At 44.5% G+C, this 17,960-nt stretch overlaps 2 protein-coding genes across 3 annotated transcripts in view; one reads left to right on the top strand and one right to left on the bottom strand.

The window, feature by feature from the left end:
• Positions 1-17,960, top strand: part of otud4 (OTU deubiquitinase 4) — a 69,472-nt gene that overhangs the window by 19,279 nt on the left and 32,233 nt on the right. Inside the window, exons 17-21 of one of the 2 annotated variants that reach the window (XR_014872688.1) lie at positions 544-1,194; positions 1,778-1,818; positions 2,239-2,917; positions 3,024-3,100; positions 3,644-5,712. Coding sequence is in view for 1 of the 2 variants with exons in the window: in XM_085152934.1 (XP_085009060.1) it covers positions 544-1,194; positions 1,778-1,818; positions 2,239-2,917; positions 3,024-3,100; positions 3,644-4,069 (1,874 nt within the window). In the remaining variant the exon portion in view is untranslated. Of the gene's footprint in view, positions 1-543; positions 1,195-1,777; positions 1,819-2,238; positions 2,918-3,023; positions 3,101-3,643; positions 6,668-17,960 lie in introns of those variants that run through there. The other variant, XM_085152934.1, reaches the window with a different exon arrangement.
• On the bottom strand, positions 7,230-17,949 carry abce1 (ATP-binding cassette, sub-family E (OABP), member 1). Its single transcript, XM_085153036.1, is given in 20 exon segments — positions 7,230-7,616; positions 9,792-9,903; positions 9,983-10,105; positions 10,542-10,684; positions 10,950-11,060; positions 11,328-11,386; positions 11,461-11,520; positions 11,935-12,031; positions 12,416-12,540; positions 12,667-12,788; positions 12,862-12,951; positions 13,074-13,170; positions 13,581-13,650; positions 13,739-13,876; positions 14,640-14,741; positions 14,743-14,758; positions 16,196-16,293; positions 16,414-16,499; positions 16,583-16,724; positions 17,797-17,949. Coding segments are annotated over 19 exon segments (1,800 nt in total). The 5' UTR covers positions 16,686-16,724; positions 17,797-17,949; the 3' UTR covers positions 7,230-7,568.

Raw genomic sequence — 17,960 nt, forward strand, 5'->3', positions numbered from 1 at the left:
TGTTTATTACCATTCCAGCATTTTTAGGGTTGCCCAGGTGTTTCAGGCTCTGGGTGTTTGGTAGTAAACAATTTAAATGATGGCTATAGCCAGTGTGACTAGGCTTTTTGGGGCTTGTACCCACCCAGCTAACAGTGAAAGTGGCCACACCCCTTATAATTCTCAACTTTAAGCCTTTATAAAACTCCAGCAGGTGACGTATGAAAGAAGAAAATACAGGTAGAGTTGTTCTGAAGGGTGAAATGATCCAAAGAAGCTGAATTGGATTTTTGTACTGTGCTGTAACAGGTTTATTTCTGTTGTTGGGAACTTGAAGATTGTTTTTCAGTTTTCAGCGAGATTTTAATAAACAAAGTGAAAATCAGTAATGTGATTAACAGATAACAAACATATTTGAAGTTTAATTGAAAGATATTTGTTCTCACCCTTTAGTTTGTGCTTAATTTTGACTGTTTTGTATTTTTTAGGCAGATTGGTAAATGTATCAGCAGCTGGCACGTCAGTAATTTACTTTGGTCTTCATGTCTTCTCTCTTTCTTTCAGATTCTTTACCAAAATCTGGAGGCCCTCTGATGGCATCTCAGGCTTTCCAAAGTGAAATTCCTCCACCTGAGGTCCAGACCCAGGTCTCTGTGCCCTCAGCTGAGGAACAAGCAGAGTCTTCTTTACCCCAAATCCAGACTGAAAGTCAGGCTTCTCTACCACAAATCACGGGCCCACCCATGATGCTGAACGAGCCCCAGGATCAGCTGCAGTCTGGCACAGAGGCGCCTGTCCCGCCTCAGACTGACCTCCAGCCCCACATTCAGACCTCTTATCCCACTCCTGTGGCTTCCTACCCCCAGGCCTCCCTTCCCCACCCCCCCGCCCAGGCTCCTCACCCCTCTGAGGTCCCACATCCCTCCCTTTCTCTCTCTGCCTCCACCATTGTTCCCCAGACTCAAACCGAAACCCCACCACAACAGCACCAGTCTGCACCCGAGTCTCAAGCTCCACCTGCCTCCGAGAAGCCATCCCCACCTCACCCCTCTCATACTGCTCCTCCTCAGCCCCTCCCCGGACCCGTCCCCCTGCAGCAGATGTCCCAGCTCTACCAGGACCTCCTTTATCCCGGATTCCCCCAGGGAGAGAGAGGCGAGATAGCCGCGACTCCAAACCTTTCTTCCAACAAGTCCGGGGACGACCTGCCCACAGGTGAGCCACACCAAAGAGTCCTAAGATTATAAATAACCACGTCAACTGTCGCCATAGAAAACTGAACAATCAGATCAGCCATCAGAGCCATGCCTGTGTCGTACTCTGAGACTCACAGCTCTATATTCAAAGACGGTGCTGACTGTCAAAGTAAAACGAAATAATGAAAAAAATTAGGCATGACAGAAGTGTTTCAGCAGATTTGAAAACATGAGAAAATATCCACATGCTTTAATTTAATCAGCACTGGACGTCCTACACGGACTCCCTCAGCGGGAAACACCTGTCCTTCCACAAAAACTGCTTTTGAACCATTTAGGCAAAGAAAATACTCTGTTCTGATCACAGATGTGCACGAAGGCCACCATACAGGCAGGGTTAGACATAAAGAACAGGCTGGTGCTTCCCTGTGAGACGAAGCAGCTGAAATAGACTAGAGATTAGTTTTGTATGTTAATGGTCAGTGTTTTCATGGAGCAAAGGTAGAGGCTGCGATGTGTCAGCGCAGTGAGCAACACCATGAAAGAGAGATCTGATCAGGATTTTGTATCCTTGTGTGTTTTTTGTTTTTTTTTCTCCCCAGATGTCAACATCTTGAGGTTTTTCTTTAACTTGGGCGTTAAGGTAAGACGTAAGCCTGGACCAACAGACACACAAACGCACACCCACAAGACACAGACCAGGTTTGGAGAAGAGGATGGAGGGTTGTGTTAAAATAAAAGCCCATCATCTCACATTTCCTGTTAACAAGTTGATTCATCGTGTGCTGTATTTTGGGAACATTTGGAATAAAAACAAAAAAATGCAACCACGTAAACAATGACTTCTGAAGCAGCATGCCCAGTTGCTTAGCAACAGGTATTGTTTACACAGATTTTAATGTGGTAAATTATGTAAAAATAATGCTAAGCACTACAAGATGTACTTTAATTTTATTAAAATAATAAAACTTTTTTTAAGAGCTAAAAGTTATTTTTGATGCACTTTTAAGTAAAGTAACGAGTGGCTGATGCTGAGTCCTGCCTCTGCTCTCTTCCTCTACAGGCCTACTCCATGCCCATATACCCACCATACCTGTACCTCGTCCCCCTGCAGCAGGCCCATGCCATGCAGCCCAAGCCATCTTCCCGTTCCCCGTCCCCACAGTGCCTTCCCTCTAACACCCCCAGCAACACCCCCAGCCACACCCCCACCAACCCGCAGGAGGGCTATCCGCCTCACCAGTACCCTCCCACTGTAGCACCGGTGCCCTCTCAGTATGACAACCAGGCTGCGCTCGATGAGCCCCCCGGTCCGGCTGAACCCTCCTTCAACCAGGCCAGGTACCCCATCACCCAGCCACAACCCCCCAGGATGCCATGGCAACAGATGCCTCCACGAAACCCAAGCTACTCAGTTGGGTATCTTTCCCCACCTCCGCCGTACCCGGGTCCCCCGCCTTCATCTCAGGGTTACCACCCAAATCAGGGCGCGGGGGTCCCGGTGTACCCCACAGCCATGGGTCCGTACAGCCCCTCCTCTCTGGCATACCAAACTGCATCCACCCACCAGGAGCTCCAGGTGAGCCAGGGGGCGATGCAGCAGCACCAGCTTCAGGCAATCAACGGGGACACAATGCCTGGCCACGGGAACATCCACATCTCCAGTCCTCTGGAGAGCGCCGCTGCGCCCAACATTCCCACTACCAACAGTAACCGATCAGTGATGGTCCCATCCAATTATAGTAAGCAGGAATTCTGGGAGATGAAGTCCTTACATTTCAAGGTGTTATGGCTTTCTTTTAACTGTCACGTGGAAAAATTTTTAAATTAATTTTGTTTTCCTGATAGGCTTCAAGAGAGATCCGGGGGAGAGTTTGCCACGAGCAGTGCTCCTGGTGGATCCACCACTTAACGACATGCCCATAGTACGTATATTTCTGAGCAACTTGATAACGTAATCAAATTAACTTTGAGTTTTGATTTTGAAACTAATATTTAATAAGTAGTTAGAAGTGGCTTTTATCTTTAAAAGATCACTGAAAGGCATCCTTCAATTTCCTGTAAGCAGGTGTTGGCTTTTATTATGGAAATCTGACAGTTTCCATAATGTGAAGAGTGTCACATTTCTGAACTCCCTGGTAGCTTTTCATAACAAAGTGATTTGTTTTAAAAATTGTTACAACGTAAAAATTGTTACAACTCATCTTGATGAGATCTTAAGAAATTGAGATCCCCCCCACACACACACTAAAACCCATCCTTTAACATCCTGGTAACTAACTGGCTCTTAGTATGTAAATCTGAGTGTTTAAAGAAACCAGTTAAATTTCTCTATCTTGTGGCTTTTATTTAGAAAGTCTGACATTCCAGAGCGTTCCTGGTAGCTTTTTATTACTAGGTGTTTTATTTTGAAAGTCATGCTGCATCTTATCCTCTTGTAACAGGACCTCCTTCTGTCTCGCTCTCAGGTTGCTCTGCTTTCTGATCCGCACTTTAAGGACGTCTCCATGGGAGCCATGAAAGGCAGCAGCAGCAGCCCCGGCTCTCCGTCGCAATACCGTCCCCGGAAACCGGTCCATGCCACCAACGTGTATGAACAGAGCCCGAGGGGCAGCTACATGAAACCTGTCACCATGACGGACAATCATTCTGTGGGCTGCAGCACGGAGGATGACTGGGAGGAGGTGGAGGGGTTTAAAACGATGGTGCCAAACTACAGAGGGCAGAGGAGGCCCTACAGAGGAAGAGGAGGGAGAGGAGGCAGAGGAAGGGGTGGCTACGATCCAACCAGGGACGTGTACAGGAGTAGACAGGAAAGAGATATGGGGGTGGGGTTTAACTATATTCAGCCTAACCCTGCCCACATGGGATGGGCTCGTGAGAAAAGGTATTAGCTCTGAGCCAATGAGAGAAGAGGACACAGGTGGTGATTTTTTTCTTTCTTTCTTTCTTTCTTTTGCTTTTTTCTGGAGATCTGATTGGTGTAGACCGGCAGCCATGGAAATGCAGTGTGGACCCGAGTCGGAAAATCTATAACTCCATTTGTGTTTTGCTGCCTCTAAATCAACAAGCTTATTGCTTTGTATCAAAACATAAACACTATCCTCTTGTTTTCTTTTAAGTGCATTAGCATAGCATGTTAGCACTATTTCTTATCACTCAGACGAATGGATTCAATGAATGTCGAGCTCAAAGTTTGTTTACGAGGATTGTGAATGATTTAAAAAAGTTACCCACTGTGTTGACATGATGAATGTATGGGTTTCTTTACTGGTTGTGTTTGAGATTTTGGGAAATATGTTTATTAGCTTTCTTGCCTGAGAGGAAACGCTTTCATGTCTGTGGCAGTTTAGCTTAGCTTAGCATAAAGCAAGGTAAAATCAGCGAAGACTTTGAGTAGCATTTTGCTGCATTAAAAAAAACAATCTAATGACACTGGCATAGAACAATACTCATTTCATAAAGATATATAGTAAAAAAGGATCAGTAAGGCATAAATTACAATTGCTATATAAATACATTTTAGTAACTCTCTTAAAACCATACTCTCCCCTCTATTTCTATTATCACGGTTTAATGCTAGCAGCGGGAAATCAGTTATGACTGTAAAGTATAATTTTCTATATGATCCATAAAAAAATTGCATAAAACCATACTCTTTCACTTGTACATATAGTTATTTAGCACAGCTTAGCAAAGCTTGTTAGCTAGCTTAGCAAAAAACCCTTGAGGTATAAAGTAGCATTTTCCTATTTCCTATATAAATCAATCTTTTAGTAACTCTCTTAAAACCATATGTTTTTTAAAAAAAATATTTCCACTCCTATTTTTACATTATGCTAGTTAGTTGAGCACAAAGCAGTGGGAAAAGCCATGACTGTCGGGAGAAAGTTAGCATTTTTGTATATAAATAACATCTAATAAGTTAGCTAGCTTAGCACAGGTGAGCCCGTCAATCCCCAGATTCAGTTTTTGCATACAGTAACAAGCTTTAAATGGGCGTGCTCGGCTAGCTGTTTGTGCCCATGTCTCTATGCTAAGGTAAGCACAGACACAAAGCGCTCTGTCTGCTCCTCTCTCTAAAATTATTTGCAGAAGTCTTCCTCTGATGAGTCAAAGATAAATTTGTCGTGTTTGTTTTTTATGTCGTTATAAATACTGGGAGCTCAGTGGATCAGTGCGGGGGCGGGGAAGCAAAAAGCCAAGGGGAGCGGGCTGGAAAGGAGTGTAAGAACTGCTGCTGCTGTTAGCGCCCATCAGGCTGTTGGTCACTGTGAGTTGTGCTTGGACATTTTTCTTTCAGGTCCGTCTGCTGGTTTCTGGTCGTCTAACCTCAGATCCAGTGCCTTATGTTTGCTGAGTTTACTTCTCTGTGCTCGGAGAAACACTGCTGTATAGAACAAAAACGTGCTGTTTGGATTTGATTTTCTATGTGGTTAAATAAATAAACCTTTGGCTCAGATGCTGCCTCTGGAGCTGTTGGTTGGTTTTTGGGTGAATAAAATTAAAGAATCTTTTAGCATATTATTAGCATATCGTAGTAACTATTGCAATGCATAACAAACTTCTTTACAAAAATATTGGGGAAGGGGGGGTAATCACCACAGAGGTTTCGTGGGTTTTGATCATCGCCTGCAGTGCCGTGAAGAACTGATTCAGGCCATCAAACTTTATTATTAGACAAAGATAACATAAGTAAGTACAATGTGCAGTTTTTAAATGATGCAATGAAATCTCTGATTAACTACCTTGTTTTGAAAAGCTTAGCTCAATGTCACTTTTGGGCAGGCTCAACTTGAGAACAAGGGAACGTAGGAGTTTCATACTAAAAATCTCAGTGACCATAACCTCAATGCCAAGTTTTCTGAAATTCTTGTGACAGTGATAATAATAATAATGGATTGGATTTTATATAGCGCTTTTCAAGGCACTCAAAGCGCTTTACAATGCCACTATTCATTCACTCTCACATTCACACACTGGTGGAGGCCAGTCTGCCCCTACAGTTGGGGCAGACTGACAGAAGCAAGGCTGCCATATCGCGCCATCGGCCCCTCTGGCCAACACCAGTAGGCGGTAGGTGAAGTGTCTTGCCCAAGGACCCTCCTTGAAGTCAAGGAGGAAGTCATCGCAAACATTACCATTTCCTTTTCTCTGTCTGCCACAAGGCTAACTCAGAGGCCTGCTTTGAATCCAACCTGAGGCCAATGACTGCATGCTGTCACAATAAACGCTGAAATAACCCCACACATTGTTTAATCTCTACTCTGGAGACCTCAACATGCCAATAACAGGTCACAGTCACATCATCCAGTTAACATGAAACAAACGTGACGGTCTCTGCACACCATGTGCGGCAACATGACTTAACTAGTGGGCTCAGGAAATGATAACTGGTAACAGGCATACACTAGTTGTTTGTTTATAGCTGCCCTTTCTCCATGACTAAAACGTGACGTGTTTAGGGAACGTCCGTAAATTGCAACTATAAACCCCCCCCCCCAAAAAAAAAAAAAAACAGTCCAGCTTATTGGTGAGGCCCTCCACAACAGTCCCAGTTTCTCATGTGGCCCCTTTGTAGAATTGATTGATCACCTCTGCTCTAAAGGGTGTAGAGTTCATGAAAATGCTTTTAAACCATATTTCAGCTCCTAGGTGTCTCCACAGTTAGCACTGCTGCCTCACACCAACAAGGTTCAAATCCTGGGGTGTGTCTGGGTACTCTGGTTTACTTCCAGTCTAAAGACTTGCAGTGACTGGTTTGATTAACTAGTGAATCTAAATTGCGTGTAGGTGTCAAGCACAGTCTGAATAGTTGTCACTCTCTGTTCCTCTCCTCACCCCCAAATGGTCACAGCAGATGGCTGTCCCTCCCCAAGCCTGCTGGTCTCTTCCTGTTAAAAGGGAGTTTTTCCTTCCCATTGTCACAAAGCGTTTGTGGGGGTTTCCTCTGTATTGTTGTAGGGTCTTTATCTTTTTTGTAAAAAAAACTGAATTGAGTTGTGTTAGCCTCGAGTCTGTAAGGTGTTTACAAACAAAGACACACACGGAGCATTCCTGGTTCAGGAAGCATCAGTTTATTCTGATTGTAAATGTACGGGTGTTAAAATATTCTCGCCGCCTCTGAATTCAGCCAAGCGTTTTCAGCCTGACGCACGCACACACACAACGCAATGCACTTTATTTTTAAACACTTCACAACATTGCTGGCTATTGAACGCAGTCCGGTACATATAGGCTGATGTTTCTTTGTTTTTCTTAAATGTTTTTTTTATTTAAAGTTTTAATATGTCTGCTGTTTGGCAGGCCGGCCATGAAATGGTGAGGTTATAACGCTTGAGCGTGCGCCGGCTCCAAGATGCGGCTGGGTAGTCGCCATTGGTCAGGTGGGTCTTAGTCGTCCAGGAAGAAATAGTTCCCACTCTTCTTCTGTTCCGTGTCCTGCAGAGAGATGAGGCAGAGGTCAAAGGTCGGACTGATTCCTCCTCACTGACATCACCGTTCCCATTTTTCTGTCTACCCCCCTACATAAAGACTTCCATGTAGTGCAGCAGCATATATAATGCTGGGAGGGCTACATTTTCTAATTATTATCTCTAAATAACCCCACAGCTGAGTGGACGACTGCAGCTCAGCACAGTAAAAGCTCTAAAGTGATCACATGTAACGGTAGAAGAGTCTTCAGTTAAACCGGAGGAGCACTGTGATGCTTCCTCGGGTTTGAACAGATTAAGAGAAAATGCTAAATGCCTCTGAGCGGGTCAAGAGATTAGAACCGTCTGCTCAAATCCAAGGCTTTGGGCAAAAACAGTGAATCGTAAAAAACGTTTGCTTAAAGGGGCGGAGCTAAAAGTGCTCAGTCTCTGCAAACTCGCGTTCAAGACGAGGTTCTTCAGCTGCTTTCATGCTGGCAGCCAGTCGCACGTCGCCTTGAAGCCGGCAACCGATTGCCCGAGAACATTCCAGGGTCCAGTTGCCTAGGTAACTCTAACACTTTTACTACCAGGTTGTATGTCGGTCAGCTGTGTTCTTCGCTCTCATTGGTTCACCTGTAAGTTGAGTCAAGTCTATTTTGGTTCCCACCCCTCTCATGTCACCAGCTGTTATTTCGTCGAAAGTCACTGACTTTATGGTCTCTGGTCGCCCTGTCGCTTCCAGCGTGTATGCAGCTGTTATGTCATCTTGTTGCCTAGCAACCACCTTCCAGTGGGCTAAAATGACCCATTTGGAGTATTTATGCACCGGCAACACTTTATAACAGCATCGCATCGGTTCAATTTCAACAAAACTTGTTGATACAAAACTTGTTATGCATGACATATGATGTCATCATGTTGCCTGGCAACAATGGACTAAAACACAGCAAATCACACTGCAGCATGAGCATGTGCGACCAAGATAAATTAGGATTATTTTGACCTGCAAAGCTAATGGTCTCCAAGAAATAAAAACACGGAGCTGGAAATGAGCCTGAACTTAAATATATTTATTAAAAATATATTTATAATATATAATAATGCTTTCCCTCTCTATAGTGTACTGGTTTAGATTTGTATTTTAGTTTCTTTGATTTATTTTTTAACAAATGGGTTTTATTTGTTAGATCAGCTTTAAAGAAACGTCCTTTGGGTTGAATCAGAAATGTTGTAAATCAAAATAAATCGAGTTTATGGATCGACCCGCTGCATCTTTGTCATGTAAGACTCTCAGATCTGAAGAAAACTGATTTCCGCCTGGCTGAAGCACGGCACCAATCACAGCTGGACTCTGCTGTGTGTAGCTCTGTGCATCCCTGACACCTATGAGGCAGGGCACAGGTCACGGTGAAATCACCACAGCTCTGTATCATTTATACCGGTGTTGACGGGCGAGGACTCGTCATGTGTCACCACTGACATAAAACCTCCACATCACCCCGGAGGAGGCGGAGAAGCCTCACACTGGTGCCCCTCAGTACGATCATTGAGCGTCTGCACTGACGTCACTAAAGCGCCGATAAAAACAACTACAATCATAAACTGCGTCAGCAAACTGGCTGCAGCGGCACCTGTGACAGGTTACAAAGATCAGGAAATGCAGGACTGGCTGAAACGACATCCAGATGGACAAGATGTCATTTTTGTTGTGCGGCGAGTGTAAACAGGCTCTAACGAGGCCGTTACACGTTTTATTTGTTCATGTCCCACGAGTCTCGCCGCGACTGCGCTGATGGTGGGTTGTTCATAATTTCACATTTCATCTCATGTTACATACATTACATACATTTTTGACCGTGAAATCTTACATGCCATCTGTCTGTGTCATCATGGACACTTGTTTATACTCTGATGTTCACACAGACTCAAAAACCCGGCTGAAGAAGCTCAAAGACAGATTTCCTCTGCTGTTGTTGGAAAAACCTTTAAAATTAAGTTTAATGTTTCAATTAAACCTCGTTCGACAATTCTACTACGTTTGAAGTGTGATGGAAAATAAAGTGTTAATGTGTCATTAAAGTTACTTTTTAATATTATTAGTTCAGTGCTGCGTTTTCGTGTCAAGAGTCCGTCCGTGTGTGATGGTCAGTGTGTTTAAATAAAGGTTCAAATAAACATGGAGGTCGGGTCGTGGCGTTACCTTGATGGAGTTGAGTTTGTTGATCCTCGGCCTGAAGTTGTTCGGATCTCTCCTGAATGTGATCTCCAGCAGCGACAGGAAGCGATTCATCCCAGCCAGCAGACTCTGAGGCCTGAAAAAACAAACATCACGTTACTGTGGCGGCGGCCGGCGAGCTGACGAAGCAGCTTAGACTCGGCGGTTCATCTTACGTGTTGGCTGAAGTCTTCTTGGAGGGAATCCCGTCAAACACGATGACTCTGTCGGCCAGGTAGGTCGCCATGATGAAGTCGTGCTCCACCACGAAGGCTGTCTTCTTGGCGTGGAGGATGTACCTGCGAATAAAAGACATGTCACAACAGCGCCACACACGGGCAGAGACACGCGACAACAACGAGGCCTTCTAATTAGACCGTTTCAGGTCATCAAATGTGGAAGTTTTCCTCCTTAGTTACGTATTTTGAGACATGACAAACACTTCTTACCATCTTCCACTGCTGCAAAGATTAACCATTCAAATAACAAAGAACAAAAATACTGTTGAGCTGTAAATCATGCAAAGCTACTCACAGACTCCAAGAATGAAGCTGAAACGAGGAGATTACCTGAAATATGATTATTAAGACGCGCTCTCGTCTGACTTTGTATCAAACTAAAACTGAAAAGAAATCCTGAGTTTTAAGCCGCTCGCTGTGGATTCGTTGACGCTTGTGTTCGAGGATAAACATGAGGAAGGGGAGCTGCTTGAGGAGCAGGGTGAGGAGCGCATACCTCTTGATGACTCTGGCGGCCATCAATCGCTGCTCGGAGTCCAGGTAGGCAGAGGGCTCGTCGATGAGGTACACGTCGGCCGGTTTTCCCAAACAGAGCGTGAGGGCGACTCTCTGCAGCTCACCTCCAGACAGGTTCTGCACCTGTGGGCGGAGCAGAGGCAGCTTCATTACCCCGTCCTCATCGTATCTCATTAGAAAACGCTTTCTCATTACATTTTATTTTAATTACGTTTAAATTGAGTCTGATGACACGCAAGTAACAAAATAAAACGGAAAAAGATTGATGTGGTTTTAGTGTCAGGGTTACAGTGAGGCTGATGGTTAGGGTAAGCGGCTCGGGAAAGCATTAGGTTAATTAGATGTCCTCACTAAGATATCCAAACGAGAATGTTTGTGTCTCTCTTACATCCTGGTCGATGATGCTCTCGATCTGCATCGGCTTCATGACGTCGGTGATGAACTGCGGGTGTGTGTAGGCGTCTCTGATCTTCTCGTGCAGCAGAGCTCGGACGCTGCCCTGAAAACGTAAAACACACTTGACTCCATCAGAGTCCGGACCTTGGTCGCTACAGACGTTTAATCTGATGTATCAAATTTTAGTTTGTTTTTCATGATATGAACAATGGTCAAAGTCTGCTTCGACTTTATTTAAACTTTTTGGACTCTGAACCCTGGATTTCTGTAAATTCAGTTTGCTGACTAAAATAATCAGCAGGCTGAAAGCTGTGAAACAGGCGGATGGATGATCCTGTCATGGGTCTGCGGTTAGAAAACGAGAGCTGACCTTGAACTTGGGGCTGATGGTCTGAGGCTTGTAGCTGACGTTCAGGATGGGAATCTCGCCTGAAAGACAGAGCTCAGGGTCAGTGGGTGCGTCCGGTTTAATCCGGCTTCATCTGAGAGAGAGAGAGACTCACCTCCTCCGTCAGGTCTGAGCCCACCGGCCAACATCCTGATGAAGGTCGTCTTCCCTGTGCCTGGAAACACACATACACACTTTCAGACGTGCACATGTCAGCGTTTTCATTTTTGTGAGAAATGCAGTTGTTCTGACGTTAGAGAGAAACAGTCAGAGGAAACAAGATGATCCATATTTTTATTATATTTCATATTTTCATTATTTTCTTTTAGTGCCACTTTAAATGAGCTCGTCTGAGCTACGAGATTTTTCATATTTTGCAACTTTTCTTCTCTGAGATTAAATTAACTGAATAAGAAAAATTACAGGTTCACACCCTTTAAATTAGATTTTTTAAAATTGGCTTGGAAATGATCAAATGTGTGACGGCCTCCAAAGCTGCTTCTAAATGAAACATCTAAAAAGTTAAATTTAAAAACATTTTTAAACCTTGACCACAGAGATTTAGACTAAAACCCTCAGCGCAGCTCACCGTTCTCTCCCAGCATCACCATGATCTCAGAGTCTGTAAACTCTCCTCCTTTGATGTCCAGCGTGAACTCGCCCATCGTCTTCGACATGTCCGGATACTGAACGACAACAAACAATCAAACACTGAACAAAGAAGCAACTCGGCTCATTTTCTTATGCTGCTTTTTTGCAAATTCTGCACAATAATATTTATTTTCATTTTTCTTGCACTTCATAAAAATTTGTGTATCTCAATAATGAACGGAGTTGGTCCTGTGGTGAGCTTTAAAGGGTTAATGACGACATTTCTAAACCCACAAGACCAGAAAAGCTCAAGAAAGAAAAGGAATCGGCAGATAGAACTACAGCCCCGTGTGATGAAGCTTTTATTTTGAAAAGAAAAACATGACAGGAAATGAAAGTGGTAGGGGAGGAAAGACAAAAAGAAAACAACGAGCCAAAGCAAATGAGCAGTGATTCAGAGATTAGGCACATAAACTGACCTGGTAATGCCTGAGTCTCTTCACCTCCTCCTCATTGGCCGTCTCGGCCACCTTAAAGACCAGAGACGTCTCGCGAAACCTGAGATTCTCCGTGGGGACGTAACCGTCCAGGAAGATGTTGATACCTGGAGGAAGGATGCAGGAAGATCAGGACATGCTTTGGGTCCACTTAGCGACGGTGATATTAAGGACAAATACCACCACTTGTTTCTTCACACTTTTACAGAGGTGTGGTGCAATAATGTTTTTACCCTCTCTGACGCTGAAGGGCATGGTAACGACTCCATAGGCGCTCGGGACTCCGTACAGACAGCAGATGAAGTCCGACAGGTAGTCCAGCACGCTCAGATCGTGCTCCACTACGATGATGTACCTGCAACGCAACATCATGTTTAAGAGCGGCGGTGCACCTCCAGGGATCAAACCGAAGCTTTGAAGTGACAAACCTGTCGGGGGTGATGAGTGAGCGGATGGTGATGGCGGCCTTCAGCCTCTGTTTAACATCCAGGTAACTGGACGGCTCGTCAAACATGAAACTGCAGCAGAAGAGCAGAAACAAGAAGACGGCGGTCAGTCTGCGAGCTCGGCTCTCAGCTCACAGACAAAACAATACGTTTGTTAAATATTAAATAAATAAGCTTTCGAGCTGTTTCCTCACATGTCAGCTCTCTGGATGCAGACGACAGCACAGGCGAACCTCTGCAGCTCTCCTCCGGACAGATCCTCCACGTTCCTCTCCCGCAGGTGACTCAGATCTGCAGACAAACACAGAGACACAATTAGAAATGTTGTTTATACGCAGCTTTTAAAAAAAAATCCAAAACAGGGGGAAGATCCCTGGGATTAAACGCTGCTTTTGTGGGATTATTTTAAGAATAGGAATAGTTTCTGCACACAAACTGGTTTATCAGCTCCACACGGAGACACACGCTTTCTTTAAATATGACCCATGAAATAAGTCTGTTCCAATGAATGGTCCTGTGATGTGTCACATGGTCCTCACAAGAGTAAATAGTGTGTATCAACCTAAAAATACTAACACACGACTGTGTTTGTTCATAACGGCACTAAACTGTTTACAGTCGGCGTGTAAACGCTTCCACATGAAGGTTCTTCAGCTTGTAATTAAGAGTGTGTGTGTGTGTGTGTGTGTGTGTGTGTGTACCAAGTTGTTCGCAGACAAGGTCCTGCGTGTCTGTGTCATCTTTCCTGCTCAGGATGGCCCCTACTGACCCCTGTAGGTGGAGATGAAGAATTACAACCGGCCATCAGCGTGAACGCCCATACCAACAGGAACGATATATTCAAGGAAAAGTCGGGAACCTTGACGGTCTTTGGGATCTGGTCGACGTACTGCGGCTTCACGATGGCCCGCAGATCGTCCTCCAGGATTTTGGTGAAGTAGTTCTGCAGCTCGGACCCTCTGAAGTAGGTCAGGATCTCCTGCCAGTCTGGAGGATTCTGGGATTTCAAAGTACGGATCATTAAAACACAAAACTTCTGACAACGAGGTCAATGTGTGGAAATGATCCCTGAGGGCGAAAAACTCCAGGATCTGTATCAGATCCAGGATGATGAACTGAGTGTCTGCAATGAGGCCTAGTATAAGAAAAAGAAGCATTACTTTGAATGTGAATCATGCAAAGCTGGGCTGACAGAGTCCATGTAACCATAACTTGGTGTGTTGTCCTGCACAAGTTAATTTGTTCGTAGCTTTTCAAGCAAAAAGGTTTATCATGTAAATGTCCCTGAAGTCTGTTCCTTGCAACACATCTGTCATATGGAACAGTTGCACATCTGTTCTACTTTACTAACAGGAAATATGGGATTTGTAAGGATACTTAAAGAAAATTAATAACAAAAGTACAAAAATTCAAGAAAAGCTATAGTAAGTATCAGTAAGTTGTGGGTTTACAATGAATGAGCTGAACAACATGAGTAAATGAGTCAAACTGAATTACAAGCGAGGAGTTTTGTTTTTAAATGGAACTTTAGAACCTAATCAAGAATTTTGGCTTTGGCTAAAGATTTCAACCATCATTAGGAGTGAGAAGAGCATTTGATAAAGTTACCCGACCGGTCGGTCGAGCCACACCTTAATCTTTTCCTGTTGCTAAACTGATGGCCAGCAAACCAACAATGGCAACTCCACCCAAACATTATCTTCTCAGGCCAGCAGCAACATGACTGCTGGCCTGTGTGTGTGTCATGTGTGAACACTCACATCAAACTTCCCCAGGTTTGGTTTCTGTTTTCCGGCCAGAATTTTCAGAGCTGTGGACTTGCCGATACCATTGGTCCCCACCAGCCCCAAAACCTCACCAGGGCCGGGGGATAGGCAGCCTGCACCACACACACACACTATAAACATCTTGACCCACCATAACAGACTTTAACATAAGCTAATAATCAAATAATTTCATCAGCTTTCCTTTCAGGTGTTTCTGCTTTGGTTTGACGGCTTTTCTTTGCTGCCATGGTTCTAAAATGACTTCATTGCTGAGCAATAATAATAAGCTCTTACTTAAACCCAAAGTCTTAGCAGTGTTTCTTTACATAGATGGGCTACCTGGGTATGTTTGTGTACTTCAGAGACTTAAAGACTGATTTGTCACTTCCCATGCTTTTATTTTGAAAGTCCAGTTGCTGGTATTGAACTAGAGCTGTGCTTCCTGTCATGATGTGACGATCCTCGATGTCATTCAGCTGCCTCTCTTTAATCAGGAATTACTCTGTCCAGCTCCATGAGCCCGTTAGGGTCCGCTTACGTAAAATGACGTAAATGTCATCATCAGACGGTTAAGACGAGGGTCTGTGCGGACGTTTGAATGCCGCTCTGTTTCAGTGACCACGCAGACCTGTCAGCAGAGAACTTGACATGACAGCGCAGCAACTTCTCAGGAATGACTACATGGACAGCGGCTCTCCAGCTGTTCGCGTCTGCAACAGAGTATATGCAGAGTATGGTGGTCGTACCGACTCGGACAGCACCATCACAGCCCTGGGTTAGGACCTCAGTGGAGAGGCAGCTGATTATTGCTTTTATTTAAAGCATAAAAATCATTAACAGTTGAAACATTATTTTTATTATTCTCCCCTCCAAGGTCAACCTCTCACTTTTTAAAGGTCCTCTTGTTGTACAGAGAATGAGCATCAACTTGTCTGGATCATCAGAGCTGGCTCTCCAGCTATGAGCAGTAGCAGGTTCTCAGTTGAGGAGTCCAGCTTCCACCCAGAGGGCATCAAGTGAGGAGAACACTCACAGGGTTGTAGACCTGAGTGGATGTAAACTTCTGTTTACTGTTGAGATCATCACGTGGAGCTTGAGCCCCTTTCACGGATCCTAAATCTCCTCCAGGAAATCAAAAGAGCGATCTTCACTTTTGATTTCAACTCCATGGAGTAGTAAAGTCAAGGAGATTCTTTTATTTGTGTGAACAAAACAACTTGTTTCTCCTCCTCAGATCCCGCGAGATGTTCCAACAGAAGTCCGTGTTGGACAGTGCTGCAAAACCACACCTGACCTGATGTGTAGCCTCCAGGCTAAGAATCTGTGGACCCTCCAAACAAAAACTGAAAGCACTATCTATTAACCAGTAATAACTAAAATTAAAATCATAGCACATGGTGGAGGTGATCAGAACTAAAGGAGCGATCCAAGAATAACAGCTACGCTGGAACTTAATTCCGACCTGTTTCCCGAGGCCTTTGTAACATATCAGAGGAAACACTGCTCAGCTGTGAAGTGAAGGTAAACAGACTGGAGGTTTATCGCCATACCGGTGCAGTTTGAAGGAGTTGGCGCAGTATCTGTGTGTGGTTTCCTTCTCCAAGTTGCTGGGAAGGTTGACGATCGACAGTGCTCCAAACGGACATTTCTGCAAGGAGAAAAAGTCACAAAACAAACTTCAAAAACACACTCTTAATAGTTTAAGCACTGTGACTAAAAGCAGTCTGAAAAGATCATTTCCTGCTAGATATTCAGGCGCTAAGATTACCTTGATGCAGATGCCACAGCCTATGCACAGAGACTCTGAGATCCACGCTATCTTACTCTGTGGAGTCACCTCAATACACAGTTTACCTGAAGACACACACGGTTCACATTTAGACACATTTCTCTTTCACTCTAGTTTGTGCCGTCTGTGCGATCATCTCCACACTCACCCATACGGACGACCGGGCAGCTCTTCTTGCACTCCTGACGGCATTTCTTAGGTTTGCATTTGTCATGGTTGACGATGGCGATCCTGGTGTTCTTATCTGCCATGATTGAGGGCGGGAATGATGGACGTTAGCACCTGTGGAGCTGGAGAAACAAATTGATATCTGAGGAGCTGGTTTTGGGAAAATGTGATTAAACATACAAAGAGAAACAGGAACAATTTATAAACTGAGTCATGATTAGCATGCAGCTGCCCAAAACCATCCAAAAAGTCTCTAAATGTAGAGTGCAGCAGTCGGGGTCAAACCTGCGTCCACATGCACAATGTTAACTCTGCTGAAACAACACATTCGGTTCTGAACAAACGCTCTTTTTATCCAACAATAGAGTGCTGCAGATCTCCTGCCTAAACCAGCCTCTGGCTGCATTTAATACCTGCAGTCTTTAATTCTGATCCTGGTCTGGTGTGTGCGTATCTAGGCCCCCAGGAGTCGGGCCCATTTGAGCTTTGCAGTCTTTTGTAAAGAAAGAGCGAGCCACACCAGTGTTCATTTAAAATTCTGCCCTTTCATCGTTGCGTCACGTTTGTACGCATGTGTCTGGAAACACCCGCTTCAACTCATTTAAAGAATCTGTGCCCAACTTTCTTTTTAGTTCGGCATTAATTTAACTCATAATATTAATTATTTTAACTAGCTGTATTCTACCATGACGGGCGGTGGCGATGAGCATCAAACTAGGGATTTCTCCTCAGATAACGTGCTGATTTGTGGTGCATACATATGCCGAATTAATAAACTACCCATAAACACCTTAAAAATGTCTTGGAATTACAATCCCATGACTGTCTGCTACGGTGAGTGATGTGAAACATCATAACTTGGGAGATTTACGAATGGAATTTGGCGCATGATCCTGTCGTTAAAGGAAAACGCAATATTTTCAGGGCCCGTCTCTCAGCAATACAAGCAAACAGGGGAGACCACACTAACTGACTCCCAACAAGCTGTAACCATACACTTACACTGGATAACGGACCAATTATAAAGAGACGCTTGTCCGGTGGAAGCGAAGTTTAGGATGTTCATTGGAGAATGCTAACGGCTAGCTTCACGATATTAGCAGCGGAGGCCCAGCAGCCCGACATCTGCTCGTTTCTGTGGCAATAAAAACGTCAAAAGCAATAAATTCCAGGGCGATGAGTACGCAAACTCACCCTTATCCGGCTCCAGCTACCCGGTTAAGAAGGGATTAGAAGAGAAGACACGTTTAGAGACAAAAACTGTGGGGTGAAACTTCTGTTTTTTTTCCAGCAACGTGTTCCTCTCACGGGCTGGAAGCCGGCAGGAAAGATGGCGGGAGTATCGCAGATAGCATGCG

Source organism: Neolamprologus multifasciatus, chromosome 3, assembly GCF_963576455.1.
Source record: "Neolamprologus multifasciatus chromosome 3, fNeoMul1.2, whole genome shotgun sequence".
Lineage (NCBI taxonomy): Eukaryota > Metazoa > Chordata > Actinopteri > Cichliformes > Cichlidae > Neolamprologus > Neolamprologus multifasciatus.